General features: G+C 30.9%; 1 protein-coding gene across 1 annotated transcript in view; it reads right to left on the reverse strand.

The window, feature by feature from the left end:
- The window catches only part of LOC107471596 (30S ribosomal protein S21, chloroplastic), a gene marked incomplete in the record, with an annotated part of 1265 nt that extends 939 nt beyond the window's left edge, over positions 1 to 326 (reverse strand). The window contains 1 exon segment of the mRNA XM_016091089.3: positions 1 to 326. Coding sequence (XP_015946575.1) covers positions 1 to 245 — 245 coding nt within the window.
- Positions 327 to 15299: the final 14973 nt, after the last annotated feature.

Raw genomic sequence — 15299 nt, forward strand, 5'->3', positions numbered from 1 at the left:
CACATCGTGTTCGTCTGCGCCAGCGACGGGCACACCACCGACGACAGCGACGACGGAGACGATGAGCAAGAATAAGGTGGATCTTGATCGAAGTGATCCAGTGGCGTCACGTGGTGTAAGGGTTTGCGGATGGTGAGGTTTGGCGGTGGTGGTAGTGGTGGTAATGGTGGTGGTGGTGGTGGTGGTTGTGATTTTGGCGGGAATAAAAAAGTGAGGAAGTTGGAGAAGGTGGATAGGGAAGCCATGATTGATGAGTCGGAACTAGGAACGATGGAAGTTGGTAGAAGCGAGTATTCTCACTATTTTGTATTCCTATGTGCCCAAACTTGGGGATTTTCCCACAACTTTTTCTTTTTTTAAAAAAATTAATTAGAAATAGGATGAATTCAATCCAACGTGGCTGGATTTCAACGAAGAGTGTAGAGTGTAGACTTTAGAGGTTTTTCACAAAAAAAAAATCAATTAATTAATACTAGTTAATTTCTTATTATGAAATGATTTTTTTAGTTTTTTTAAGAATTACGATTTAGTATTAGGATTTACAATTTAAAATATTTAAATTTAAAACACTGATCATATGATTGAAAAAGAAAAATATTAACTTCTTATTAAGATAATTATTTTTTTTGGGGTTAAATTTTAGGCTATTAAAGATTATTTTCTGGTTCTCTATAAATCCCACTTTTCCTTGTAAAAGATTACTTAATTAAATCTGCTCTGTGGAAAACTAGAAATTGTCTCTAAAAAATTAATCCCCAAAACAAGATAATTAGTTAATTACTACTTTCTCTTGGACCGGAAGATAATTATAAAATCAATATCATATTGGTGTTGGGCTTTTTTAAATTTATGGGAAGCAATGGTGGTCAATATAAGCCCATTTCTTTTTTAATTTTTATCAAACGAAGAGGAGGCTAGGGTGGCAACGGGGCGGGTAGGAGCGGGTTTTTGCTCTACCCGATTCCGACCCCGTCTTGCCATATAACAATTCGCATAGAATTTGTTCTGCTTTTATCCGCGGATAGTAAAACGTTGAACCCTAACCCACCCCACCCGTACCGCTTCTATAATTATTAAAATCCAATAAATAAAATTAAATTTCAAAATTTATATAACCATCGTCACATACATAACATAAATTAAAGTAAAAATTTAAATATGATACAACATTATTAATCATTTACTAATTATTTTATATATTATGAATCCGTCCCGCTAAAAACTCGTTCCGAACAGGTAAGAGTGGAGTAAGTATCCGTAGATTCGAATAGTATTGGCATCCTTAAGTGAGTGTCAGCTCAGTGATTAGTAAATGCTCTATATATGCTGAAAAATTATGGGACAAATTTAATTTTACTTAGTATAAGATAATGTGTTTATTATTAAAGTTTTTTCCTGAAATAAAATAAAATAAAAAATTATTTTTCAAATCCATTATTTTAACTTTAATTTTTGGAATGCTGTTATTTTAAGGTGAGTTCGTCCAACTTTCGATGAACTTCATCCAACTTTTTTCTCTGAGAATGAAATTCAAATTTTTAAGTCATTATCATCGTGTCCAATTATTTATAAGAGTATACAAAAATACACAGATAATAAGCATGACTTTTTTTAATAATATCGTCAGTGCCAATAACAACAATTATCATCGTCTATAGAAATACATAGATGCACATGAATAAGTCATATTTAACCAGGATTTTTTTATTATAAATTAAAAAAATCACTATCTTCCAAAACAAATACGATTTATTCCTTAAATATTCTTGTATACTCTTATGGAGATGATAATAATGATTGTCATAGTTAATTTTTAAACTTCTCTTCTCACCCAATCTAATATTTACAAAGAAATGTGATGATCTATAAAAATAAAGAAGTTCGCCGGGATCACACGAACTCTATTAAAATAATGGAGTTCATCGAAAATGCGGCGAACTTGCCCTATATTCCAACAAAATAAATTATATTCTAAAAATTAAAATTCAAAAAATAAATTTAGAGAAAAAATATTTTTTTTTACTTTATTTCAAAAAAAATCCTTATTATTAATTGAAGGATCAAATAATTGAGTTTTAAATCCTAATCCATCAAAGGATTGACTTTAGGCCATCAAATTTTAATAATAGGATAAACTACTAAATCAGGGCGGGTAATTACCCGCTCCGAACGGGTAGGGGCGGAGTAGATACCCGCGAATTCAGGTGGTATTGCTATTCCTAGAGGAGGCCTAACTAGGCTATATAGCCATCGAACGGAAAACAGAAAGGGCTACTAAACAACGCTATCTAATAATTAATAGGTATTTTAGATTAACTATTTTGGATTGATCGAGTGGTCAGCTCACTTATTTATTTAAGCAAATATCGGAGGTTCGAATTCTGCATTGTGCTAATAAATTTATGAACTAAGTTAAACACTTAAACCTTATTTTTAGTTTTTAGTAAGTGTGCAACATTTATATATGTACTTACTTTTATAGTTATTGACAGGGGTGTACATGGACCGGGCCACACCGGGTTTGGTTTAACCCAGACCCGACCCGAAATATAGACCGGGCCTAATGTTTGGACCCTAACCCGATCCTAGATCCGATGAAACCTACGCACATTCGGGTCGGGTGAAAACCGGGTAAAAACCGGGTGAAAACCGGGTCTTTAGCATGTAAAAATAACCTAATCTCCAACCTTTATTTCACAATTCACATAATAAAATTCACTTAAAAAAATATAACAAGAACCAACACTTCTCTAAAATTAAAGCATAACTATAATCAATACTAATATTGTCTAACACCAAATATTTAAATCAATACAAATAACACAATATTATGCATTAGTGTAAAGTCTTATGTATTTTAAACATAAAACATTAACTTATAATCTTATAAATGACTAATAACACAAAATATTAAGGTTTACAATATTTAAATTCCACATAAGAATAGCCATCATCCAACATAAAATATTAATTGTGTATGAAGACCGGGCCATCGGGCCGAGTTCGGGTGACCCGAGCTATGGCCCGGACCCGACCCGAAATAATGACCGGTCTATCTTTGAGACCCTTACCCGACCCTAGACTCGATGAAATCACACTAAATTAGCTCCTAAAGTGTTCGGGGCCGGGCCGGGTCGTAGGGCCGTCAAAATGGGCTAAACCCATCGGGCCAGCCCGTTTACCCGTTTAAATGGGCGGGCTTTGTCCCTAAAATTAAGCCCGTTTAAATTTCGGGCTAAACGGGCTGAGCCCGATTAACCCGAAAAAAATGACGGGTTAAACGGGCTAGCCCGCGGGCTAAACGGGTGGCCCGTGTAATTTTTTTTTAAAAAAAGTAACACTTTTAGCTAATATTTTTTCCGATCCGACCCGAAAATCCGACCCATCAACTAAAAAAAAAAAATTTTAAATGGGTTTTGACCTAAAAGTGGTAAAATTTTGGCCCACGAACAAAGCGGGCTTAAATGGGCCAGCCCGTTTAACCCATGGACTTAATGGGCTGGGCCTAAATGGGCCGGGCTAGCCCGTTTGACAGCCCTACCGGGTCGGACCATGTACACCCCTAGTTATTGATTTAATTTACATTTTTATGGTTAAAATTGTTTATGCTAAAATATTTTATAGCTGAAAAAAGAAGTTTATTCGGTATATATTTATTATTTAATATTATTTTTTATTCTCATAAAATAGGACAATGTCAATATTAATATTTTGATAGAGAATTAAATGAACTATAATTGATAAATATAGATAATAAATATGTATAACAATACAATAATACTAGAGAGACAAAAAATGTCAAAATTTATTTTATTTTATATTTATTAATTATTATAATAATTAATAAATATTAAATAAGATAAATTTTAACTAATTTTTTTATTATCAAATATTTTCGTAACAATAATACTTGAGCTTTACAAGTAAATTCAATTATTAATGAACTAATATTAAATTTAGTCTAACTCGACTCTATTCGCCTCACTTTTACTTCTAATGACATTGTCATTATCAAATTTGACCTACCACCTTTAAATACATTATTTGATCCGAGTTCTTTTCCTCATCTTTAACACCCACATAAAATTTTAGCTAAATTCAGAAGTAGTTTTGTATTAAAATTAAATTAAACAATACATATATTTATATACAAAAATATATGTTAATTTATTTAATGATTAATTTTTTGTGTGCATATAAAATTTTTTAATATAAATATACCATTTTTCAATTAATTTTTATTTTTATTTTTCTTAATTTTTTTTTGAAATAAAAAGTTTAACACAACAAGGTGGAGCATCAACGTTTCAACAGAAAAGTACTAAACAGATAAGATAAACTAATTCCTAATTATCTTCGACAAAAACCATCAACAACCCAAAAGATCAAATATCACTCCACTCTTTGTAACTACTCCTGCAACACCTGATTCTTGATTCTTGAAAATTCTGTCATTTCTTTTCAGCTAAGTGCTCCAAATGATAACAATGAAACCAAACTCACCAATATTCTATTAATTTGACTGCACGATTGACCCCCTGAATCACGTAAACTTACGGTGATTCAACTCTATATCTACCTGTTCGATAATGCTGTTAACACACTAGCACTTTTTCTTTCTTCCAACTGCACAACCTCATTGAAGACACCCATGTAGCAAAAAGGAACCTGGCATATTTCCGATAAAAAAGTCAACTCTTCCCACACAGCAAGCTTCTCTTCCCTTGTATGCGCACCATACACCAAGCAAACAGCATAAATAAAAATTATTGTTTATTAATTCCCCTTCTTTACACAATCATCTCTCTCCTTTGTAACAATTACTCAACCTAAACATCATAATATCCCACATTATTAATAAACCTCTGGAAGCACCTTCTGATCCCTCAAATTCCAAATTCACCGCATCATTATCCCAAAATTGCACTACATCAAACTTAGAAATCACTTCCTTCTTTGTCTCTATCAATCATAATATATTCACATTATTTTTACTCTTAAATTTTTACCATTTTTCACTTTCCAACACCCCCTAAATCCCTCATATTTCACAAACCAAAATCATTTAAAAACTTTATTACACACCTTATTTCGGTTTTTAGGGCAGCACCTTCTTACTTTCTCTTTTTGTTTTACTTGCCTTCTTTTTTGTGCCAATACTCCATTCTGAGCTTGTAGAATAGCCATAATATCCTCTTCCTCGTCATATAAAACAGCTCCTAATTCGACAGCCAGATCCCAAGCAGCCCTATTTTCAGCCATATCTTTATCCCAACTTTCTCCGTATTCATCTTGATTAGTTTCACCATCTGCATCCTGCTCTGGGTCATTCGAATTTTCTAAGTTCCTTACAACTCTTTCATCATCCAACCCAATTTCCTGCACCACTGTATTCTCATCCTCTAAATCTGAATCTTGCACTGCATCACCCCTCATCAGACATATGCCAACATGCTGCTTACCACTCTCGTCCAAACTAGCGTGGATCTCATTAACTACACTTGGTGGAATATTTTTCTCCGTTGTGGTGTTCGAACAATTCTCTGTACCTCCGCCAATCTCTTTTCCAGCTTGATTCTGCTCATCGGATGCATAAGGGGCTTCATGTTCCTCCCTGCCCTTCACGCCATCAAGTTCAGCATGGATATTATCACCTCCGCCACTAGCAGCTGACTTCCACACTACTCCCAGATCTGCTTCGTCGGCGCTGTTCACCGTGGCATCAACCCCGCGAACTCTATGACCAGCCATGCCCCTCTCGTCACTGTCGCCCGCAGCAGCCAGTAAGGAGGCCCTTTTTAAACGCACAATGACGTACTCTCCGTCGTACCACACAACCACTTTGCAGCCACACCCCACTAACATATTGGGTCTTATATGCTTCAACTCAGCCCCAACTGAATTTTTGTGAACTTTTGTTCAACACCAGATCAATCCCTTCTTTTTGTTTATCCCCGTATTCCCAAGTCTCTGTTCTTTCAGAGATTACTTCGTTGATTGTTTGAGATCCTATAGATTTCGCACTCACCATAACTGCCGGATACACCAAAGGATTATCCGATCGTATTTTCAAAAAACTCTCATGCCACTCATCTAAATCCTCAACAGCAAATACCTTTCTATCCTTGTCATGCTCTGCCTCCCGTATCCCATGTGGCATCATTACCACCGCATCCCATCCCACCTCCAACGGTTCCCTCTGAATTTCTAGTTTTTCACTTCTATGGTGTTCCAAGACAACTCTCTCTTTCTCGTTCACCTCAATATTCTTTTCTTTGATTTTATCTTGTTTTTCATCAGGAGACTCCTTGACATCTTCATCGTGCGTAGTGATTTTTTTTCGGACGTCAATCCTCCTCCTGTACTTAGCCTCACCCACAAAGATGTCTTTGCTCTTTAATGGCATTCCATTCATCTCTTTGATGGCCTTTAATGCACCTCCTTTTGTACTATACCTGATAAAAGCAAACAGATGGATCCGACCATACTTCTCCTTACGTGCCAAATAGATGTCATTTATCCTTCCTGTCCACTTGAACATATGAAACAATTCATTTTTCGAAACATTGCCAGGTAAATTATCCACAAAAATTGTAAATGATTCACTCTCCAATCGGACGCTACCCAATTCTAAATCTGTAGATCTTTTCCAATATGAGGCTGTCTAACTTTATCCCACCTTACATTAGACATAGATAAATTATAGAGTAACAAGAGTACTTACTCTCATACTTATTTTAAAGCACCATTCTACCGGTCCTTTTCTCTGATTGTGTCACGGACGGAGTTGTAGACTCTACGGTTAGAGTGGTCGGAGCTTTTTCTACCGCCTCTCAACGATGGAAACAGACCAAACAAAGACGCCCTCTTCTTCTTCGTCCAAGATTTCCGGAGTGAGGATGGACGGTTTGGACATATCAACTAAAGTGAACCTGTATATTTCTTTTTTATTTTAAATTTTTATTCTTCTACTATAAGTGAAAGAATGTATAAATGTGGAATATTAAATGTAAATAGTTTTTCAATATTTGATTTGGTGAGTTTTATAATGTCTTTTATTCTCGGCTACAGTAATATTGGCTTTGGAACTTATATTAAAAAAATGCATGATCTGATTCTATGAAAGAATACATAAAGAATACACAAAAATAAAGAATATTATGTTATGAAAAAGTACATAAAGAATACAGAAAAATAAAGAATATTATGTTATGTATTTTTTGATGGATGAATTAAAAAAATAAAAATTAAATATATACAGAATATTGTCTATAACAATAAAAATAAATAAAAATAAAATAAAATAATAAAAATTAAGATAAAAAAATAATTTAATAAAAAATCTATTACTAAATTACATATTTTGGATGACTTGTTAGAATCAATTTGATCTCATTTGTTGATAAGAGAAATTCCCTCCTTGTACATATTAACATAATTCCAAACATTGTCCAAAATAAACACTAATCTATCTATCTTCTCCGATGCGAATGACAAAATTTCTGACTGGTCAGTTATCTCCTCATCATCAAGCTTTCACCTATCTTTTGGCAATGGAGTTTTGCCATTTAAGCATGCTAAAATCTTGGGAAACTGTGGCTCAATACACATTCTCAAAATTAAAACTCTTCCGCTTCTTATTTGATTAAGTGAGTTATTGCTTACTAACAAAGTTTTTTTCCAATTCTCCCATTCCACATGTACCAATGAAAAAGACATTATCATCCCTTAGAAAATCTCGCATCTGTATGAAATGAAATTTCAAACAGAAAAGTTAATAAAATTGAAATAGTACATAAAGAGTACATAAACAATATATAAAGATAAAGATTATTGTATTATATATTTTTTAATTGATGAATTATAAAAATAAAAATTAAATATATATAGAACATTGTCTATACAAATTTTTAATCTATATCATTGTTTAATCGATAATATTCTAATTGAAATATTAGTAAATTGTATATATTCGTATTATTCTACTTATATGACTAATTATATTTATTCGATTTAAAAAAAATAACAATTTGTTAATTTTTAACTAATAAATAAATACACTTATACTACTTTTAAATTAAAATTTTTTAAATAAATGTACTCTTATTATTTTAATTTTTTAATCTAAATAAACATATTCGTATTATTTTAAATTTTAATGTTTTAAATAAACAAACTCTTATTATTTTAAAATTTTTTAAATTTAAATAAACATACTCATATTATTTTAAATAAGTATATTCTTTTAATTTAAAAATAATATGAATGTATTTAAATAAAAAAAATTAACCACTGTTATCTTTTTATTTAAATTTTAAATCACAAACTAATACAAATTTTATAATTTAAAAATCTAATTATTTAAATAAAATTAAGTTGATTAAAATTTATAAAAATATACTAATATAATTCAAATCGTATTAAAACGTAAACAAGTTTGCTGAGTCCATAAACAAATTTTACGTAAATAAATAAGTTTAGCCAATGTGATAGGTGAATTTTGTGCAAACTTTATGAAAACACAATAAAAAAAATTAAATCCTAAAGAATAACATGATTTTTTTAGAATTAATTTTTTTTATATTTTATAATAAAAATAAAAAATCTTATTAACATTGAGCTAGTCTAATATACTAGATAATTTTGTTTTTTAGTGTAATTCGAATTGCATCCCTTATAATTCGAATTAGTGTAATTCGAACCATCCTTGGTCAACCTGCATCATAATTCAAATCAGATAGGTTCAAATTATGTACGAATTTTAGTTGCATATTTTGAATTGATTAACTTTAAATTACGGTTGATTTATAATTCGAATTAGTTTGATTCAAATTATATAAAAATACGCTTCTAATTGATCCATGATATATTTTTTATTTTAGTTGAATCATGTAATTTTTCTTCTATTCTGTTTTAATAATGTGATTTGCCATAAAATCTCAATAACGTAGCATATTTTAAAGTGTGTTATGGTCAAAATAACTTCATTAATAGAGTTTTGAAAACTATTCTTATTAGACACGTGATGTTTAAGGAAGTCATTCCGTAAATTTGAGTTTAAACTCATATGTATATCAAATGATTTTATCTGTGAGATGACTAGAACTCGGCTCATTAATAATTAAATAAATTGAACTAATAAATTTATGAACTAAGTCAAGCCTTATTTTTAATTTTTAATAAGTGTGCAACATTTATATATGTAATTATTTTTATAGTTATTGATTTAATTTACATTTTTATGATTAAAATTGTTTATGCTAAAATATTTTATAGCTAAGAATAAAAGTTTACTCGGTATATATTTACTATTTATTATTATTTTTTATTCTCATAGAATAGGACAATGTCAATATTAATATTTTGATAGAGAATTAAATTAATTAATAAATATTAAATAAGATAAATTTTAACTATTTTTTTATTATCAAATATTTTTGTAACAATACTTGAGTTTTATAAATAAATTCAATTGTTAATGAACTAATATTAAACTTAGTCCTCGACTCTATTCGTCTCCCTTTTACTTCTAACGAATATTGTCATTCTTAAATTTGATTTATCATGTAACACCCTATCACACAAAACTTTACGTTTAAGCCGTAAAATAAAGGTGGTGTGGTATTACAACCTCTAAAATAAAATATACATATATATAATAGCAGAAAGAGAACGATAAACTAGGAGTCTTGAAGAACAGGTGAAATAAAAGTCGCGAAATAAAAAGCGCAACCCTCAGAAAACGAGTTAACTTGCATACTAAGAAAGCTATAACTAACAAGCACAAGATAACAAAACCAGGAATAGAGGGCCAAAGATACAAAATAACAAAACTCTTAACTCAACCTGCGAAATCAAGGCTGGCCGAAGGATATTTACACGTATATGTACATATCCAAAATCCAAGTTTACGTAAACAAAACCCTATCTCTCCATAGGCCTCTAAGAGGATCAAAAGAAACAAGTCATTCGGAGAGGAAGCTAAGTACATATATATATACATAACTATACAACAGAAAGAAATCCAATAACCACTTCGCTTCAGAAGTCCAAACGCCTAACGAGGTGTCTCTCGACCTGCATCTGGAAAAAAACAATAACATAGTATGGGGTAAGAACCAGAGGTTCTTAGCATGGTAAAGGTGCCACGCATATAAGATATAAGGTCTTGGGAATGCCAGAGACAATCATAGAACGCCGACTCTCAGATTATAAAGCTTAAAGTATTAAACAAATGCCATAAAAGGTGGTCTTCTAAGAGTATCTAAATCTAGCTTAACTTAATCTTAACTCTAAGTCTTATCGCCTTTCCTCCTTACCTCCATCTCCGACAACATATCACAGAAAAAAATAGATAAAGACAAGCACAAGAAAGGTACAAGTACTGCAGATAACAGATATACAATTAGCATAGAAAATACATTTAGGCATACCCAGTTAATATACAAACAAGTAATTCAAGTAATATGCACATGATGCATGCCTATTCTATGGCTGATGAGTCTCATCTGTCGGTTATTAAGCTAACCTGACAAGTCCGGTTTGCTAAACCCTTGGACTGTCCCTCGTCGCGCATCCCCAAGAGTCTATGCATAGCTTTTTCTCATATATAAATATCAATTGCTCAATGGGGGTACCATTCCCAGGGATTTATACGTGTCCGGTCACCCTTACGACATAGGGTCAACAGAGTATCGAGTTTCGACCTAGTACGCGTGGTGGTAAGCCACGGTACTTTATCCAGGGAATCTCGTATCTTAGATCACTTGATTGCTTAAGCCAAATATTATACATAACCATTTATAACATTTCATATTCAATTCATTACCTTTATAGCTTTACTTCACCTCCAAGTTATTTCTATTTTCTAACTTCATCTGGTTATCAGGCTCATTACTACTATTTATGACTAGAAGAATGAAAATAGAGGTTTAGAAGTTTGAAATAGGATTTAAAACTCAGAAAATCATATTTGCTGGAATAAGGGCCACGTGAACGCGTGGCTCGCCCGTACGCGTGGGAGTATAAAAAGGTAGCTTGCGTGCGCATCCCCTTATCATGTGTACGCGTATGTATGCACCTCATGTCACGCATACGCGTGGACCACACGTACGCGTAAATTCCATGCCACGCGTACGCGTGGGCGTACATTTTTATAAAAATTTGGTGAAGTTAAAAAAAGCTGCAGAAATGCCAATTCCCGACCCAAACTTCCGACGTGTATAACTTAGTCATTTTAAATCATTTTTTATCTGTTTTTCAAACGGCATAAACTTCACGAACCCAATTTTCATTTAAAACAAGTTGGAAATAATTTGAGAGTCTAGAAGCCAAGTTATAGCTTGCCGAAGTTCCGCCAAAACCAACTTTTCACAAACCCTTTTAAACCTCTATTTCATTGATTTACCATTCACACATCAACCATTCCACACCTGAAATCATCCCTAATAGATACAATATCACAGCAACATAACTTTTCACCATTTTATCATGCATCATACATCAACAATACACAATTTCACGCCTCAACAATTTTATCATGCACTACTCAATATGTATATAATCATATCATCACCAACTCAATCACTTTTCACACTATTATCAATATAGCAACAATCACCATCACATAACCAACTCACATTATAAATATCAAGGATACTAAGCATTGTACATTTCCGTGCGTTCCAACTTATCTTATGGTCATCTAGCATATGTTTTCACAGAACATTAAATATTATATACACGAAACTTAAACCATACCTTGGATGGTTTTCACGTAGTGATCAAGGTAACTCACCAAAACAAACACAGCCCCAGAAGTTCAATAAAACACTAGTGCTCAACCTCCACCAAGTTCCAACGTCCACAATTTCAAGCTCCAATTATTTATATACAACCTAATACATATTCATAACACATATACACCCAAATTTACATATCCATATATAAAATTCAGTATTCATACACTAATTCAGTGAACTAATTAAAGTCAATAATCCTTACAGTACTCACAAATCCAGAGAGTCAAGTTCAACGAATTTCGCAAGCTAATTCTAACCTAGAGAACCAAAATCAACAAATTCTTTAAGTTAGACACTCACAATTTTTGAAAATTAGGGGTAGAAGAACTGAAATGATAAAGTGACTTACCTAAGAAATTGTTCCGGTAGAATCGTAGAGCTCGACGCGGTGGTCACGTGGCTACAAAACGGGCGGCAATCGGAGCTCAAAACGAGAAGTTACGTGGGTTTTATTTTGGCATTAGGGTTGAATCTTCTTCTCCCCTTCCCTGGCTGTGTTCAGCGTTTATGCTGAATGGGAAGGAAGAAGATGAGCTTCAGCTCACTTAAGTGTTGGGCCGGTTGGGCTCACGGCCCGATTTAGGCCCCGCTCAACCGATTCGGTCCGTTCAATCCAATCTTAGATCGAATTCTTTTAAATTAATGTCGAAATTCTCGTTTTGATGAGTTATAATCTAATTTAATATAATATTCACATTTTTAACTTTCTTTATTAAAATTTAATTTATTAACTAATTATTTACTAATTTAACGGGATTTACATATCACCTTTGAATACATCATTTGACCCGAGTTTTTTTCCTCATTTTGGAGGTCCCGCATAAAATTTCAGCTAAAAAATCAGCAGTAGTTTTGTATTAAAAATAAATTAAACAACACATATATTTATATACAAAAATATATTAGTGATTAATTTTTTGTGCCCATATAATATTTTTTAATATAAATATATCATTTTTCAATCAACTTATATTTTTATTTTTTTAAATAAAGGAAAGAACATATCAACTAAAGTGAACATGTATATTTCTTTTTTTGTTTTTAATTTTTATTTTTTTACAGTAAGTGAATAAATGTGTAAATGTCGAAGACTAAATGTAAATAACTTTTTAATATTTCATTTGGTGAATTCTATAATGTTTTTTATTTTGGTATCTAAATTGTCTAATAATTTTTTTCCTAAAATAAAAAATTAAATATTTAAAATTTATTAAATAATATGAATTTATCTTTTTAAATAAATTAGACACTATTTTAGAGGCAGCAGAGCAATCACCATTTCATTTATACCGTGGTGGAGTGTGCAATAAATATGAATGGTTGATCATGGCTGACAATTAACAAAGACAGAATGATAAATGACTTGTGTAAGTCTTTATTACTAAATCTTTCAACCAAAAAGGATAAAATTCACCAAAACTCAACGTAGGAAATTAAAGAATAGCAAAATTAAATATGAACAGTTTATGTACCATAAGATTAAAAAATAAATATATATAGTAGTATGAACAGTATAGTTCCACTGAATTTTGGGAACAGACCAAATTCATTGGAAGCTCTTCTCAATACCTTCAAGGGACAACAAATTAAGATAATATTAATTAAATAACAGGGTCATTATATATAGTAGTGGTATTTAATTAAATTTTAGCAGCTGCTTTTAACTTGTATCTTGCTAGCTATAGTATATAGAGCATCATCAAGAAAGATATATAGGAATTTATGAAGCTAGCTATTGTCCACTGATAAATAAATAAATAACCAAATTAGGTTGGTCTATCAGTTAATTTACTAGTCTATTTAATTAAGCGTCAGAAATTTAAATCACATCTTATGTATATAATAATTCATTGATTAATATCGAACCCTTAAATAAAGTTCAGTATCATAACAGATTAATTTTTGATCTATTGACTTAGAAGATACCGTAAAAATAAAAAATAAATAAATAATTAATAATTAAAGTCACTTACAGCAAGCAAAATCATTCCACAATAAGCGACAATTTTGGCTTACCAAATATGTAGCAGCAGAAAGTGAAATTAAAAGGCCTGAATCTTAATTAAAGAGGAATATACAATGACGTCATCTAAGATCTCGCTCCAATTATGTGTGTTATATACTTATTAGATACTTATATGCCTCTTCATTGGTGCAATTAACTGTTTAAAGACCTGAAAATCTTGGAAAAGATTTTAAATTGCGGTATATATGCAACATAAGTAGCTAACAGCCAACAGAGATGGTTTTGTTTTGATGCTTATATTAATACTTTATTCAAATCTCATTAACAAATTGCTGCCGCTTTATATTATTAGTGTGTTAAAGGTGCCAATTAATGTACAAATATATGTAATATTAACAAATATAAAGTTAGTTTATATAGTAAGTATGTCATATTTTAATTAAGAAGTCTTGATTCATGTATACAATGGGTGATTATTTTCATGACATTTTGATATAAAGATAATAATTAATAAAAATTGTTAGATAATTTTATTAATTAATCCGTTTAAGTAAATACTAAAAATTTAAATTTTATATTATATTATAATAATTTATTGACTAATAATAAATTTTTAAATAAAATTCTGATTCACGATGAATAAAGCAGATTAAATCCAACTATTATGATGATTGAAGGGCCAACAATATTTTGAGCATGTGAATATACATAGCAAGCGCACTCCTTTTTGGAAAGTTCTTTTGGATGCATGCATGAGATTTTTGTTGCGTGTGAATCTGTACATCGTTTTAGTTAATTCTAATCTAAAAGGAAATTAAGAAGAAATTTTCACTAACTCTATTTCTCAGTAATTAACCTATAATATAGGGAATGGTGTATAAGCATCTTTGTTCATAAAAAAAAACTTTGTAGAAATAGTACTTTTTTATAATGAATTAAATTAACAATAATATTAAGGTCTATTAAAAAAGGGTGTCCTTAAAATGTGACTTAAAAACCTAAATATCCTAATATTAGTTGTTACTCAACATTGCTAATAATGCATCTAAGAAAAAGCAAACCGTATAGCGTTTTTTGAAAATTAACTATTATTAAAGATTAAAAAAAGGAAAAAAAAATAAAATATTAAAAATATTAAATTTTAAATTTGAATCATCAATATAAAATAAAAAATATTATATGTATATTAAAATTAACTATTAAAAATAGTTATTAATTTATATATAAATATATGTTATTTAATTTATTTTTAATATGTATTTATATTTTAATATATATTTTATATTAGTGACTGATTTTGATAGTTGATTTTAACATTCACCTAATAAAATTGATATAAATATAATAAATAAAAAGTTAAGATGTGTTTAATTAACAAAAGAGTGAACTACCAATTCAATTTCTGTCCATTTTTTCGAATGACATCGCGACTACTCAAGATAAAAATAATCCACCTCGGTCCATATCCTCTATTTCTATGACAAAACGCAATTCCTATGAGTATTTTTCCGTCAATTCCGAACGAAAAATTT

Source organism: Arachis duranensis, chromosome 10 (genome assembly GCF_000817695.3).
Source record: "Arachis duranensis cultivar V14167 chromosome 10, aradu.V14167.gnm2.J7QH, whole genome shotgun sequence".
Classification (NCBI taxonomy): Eukaryota; Viridiplantae; Streptophyta; class Magnoliopsida; order Fabales; family Fabaceae; genus Arachis; species Arachis duranensis.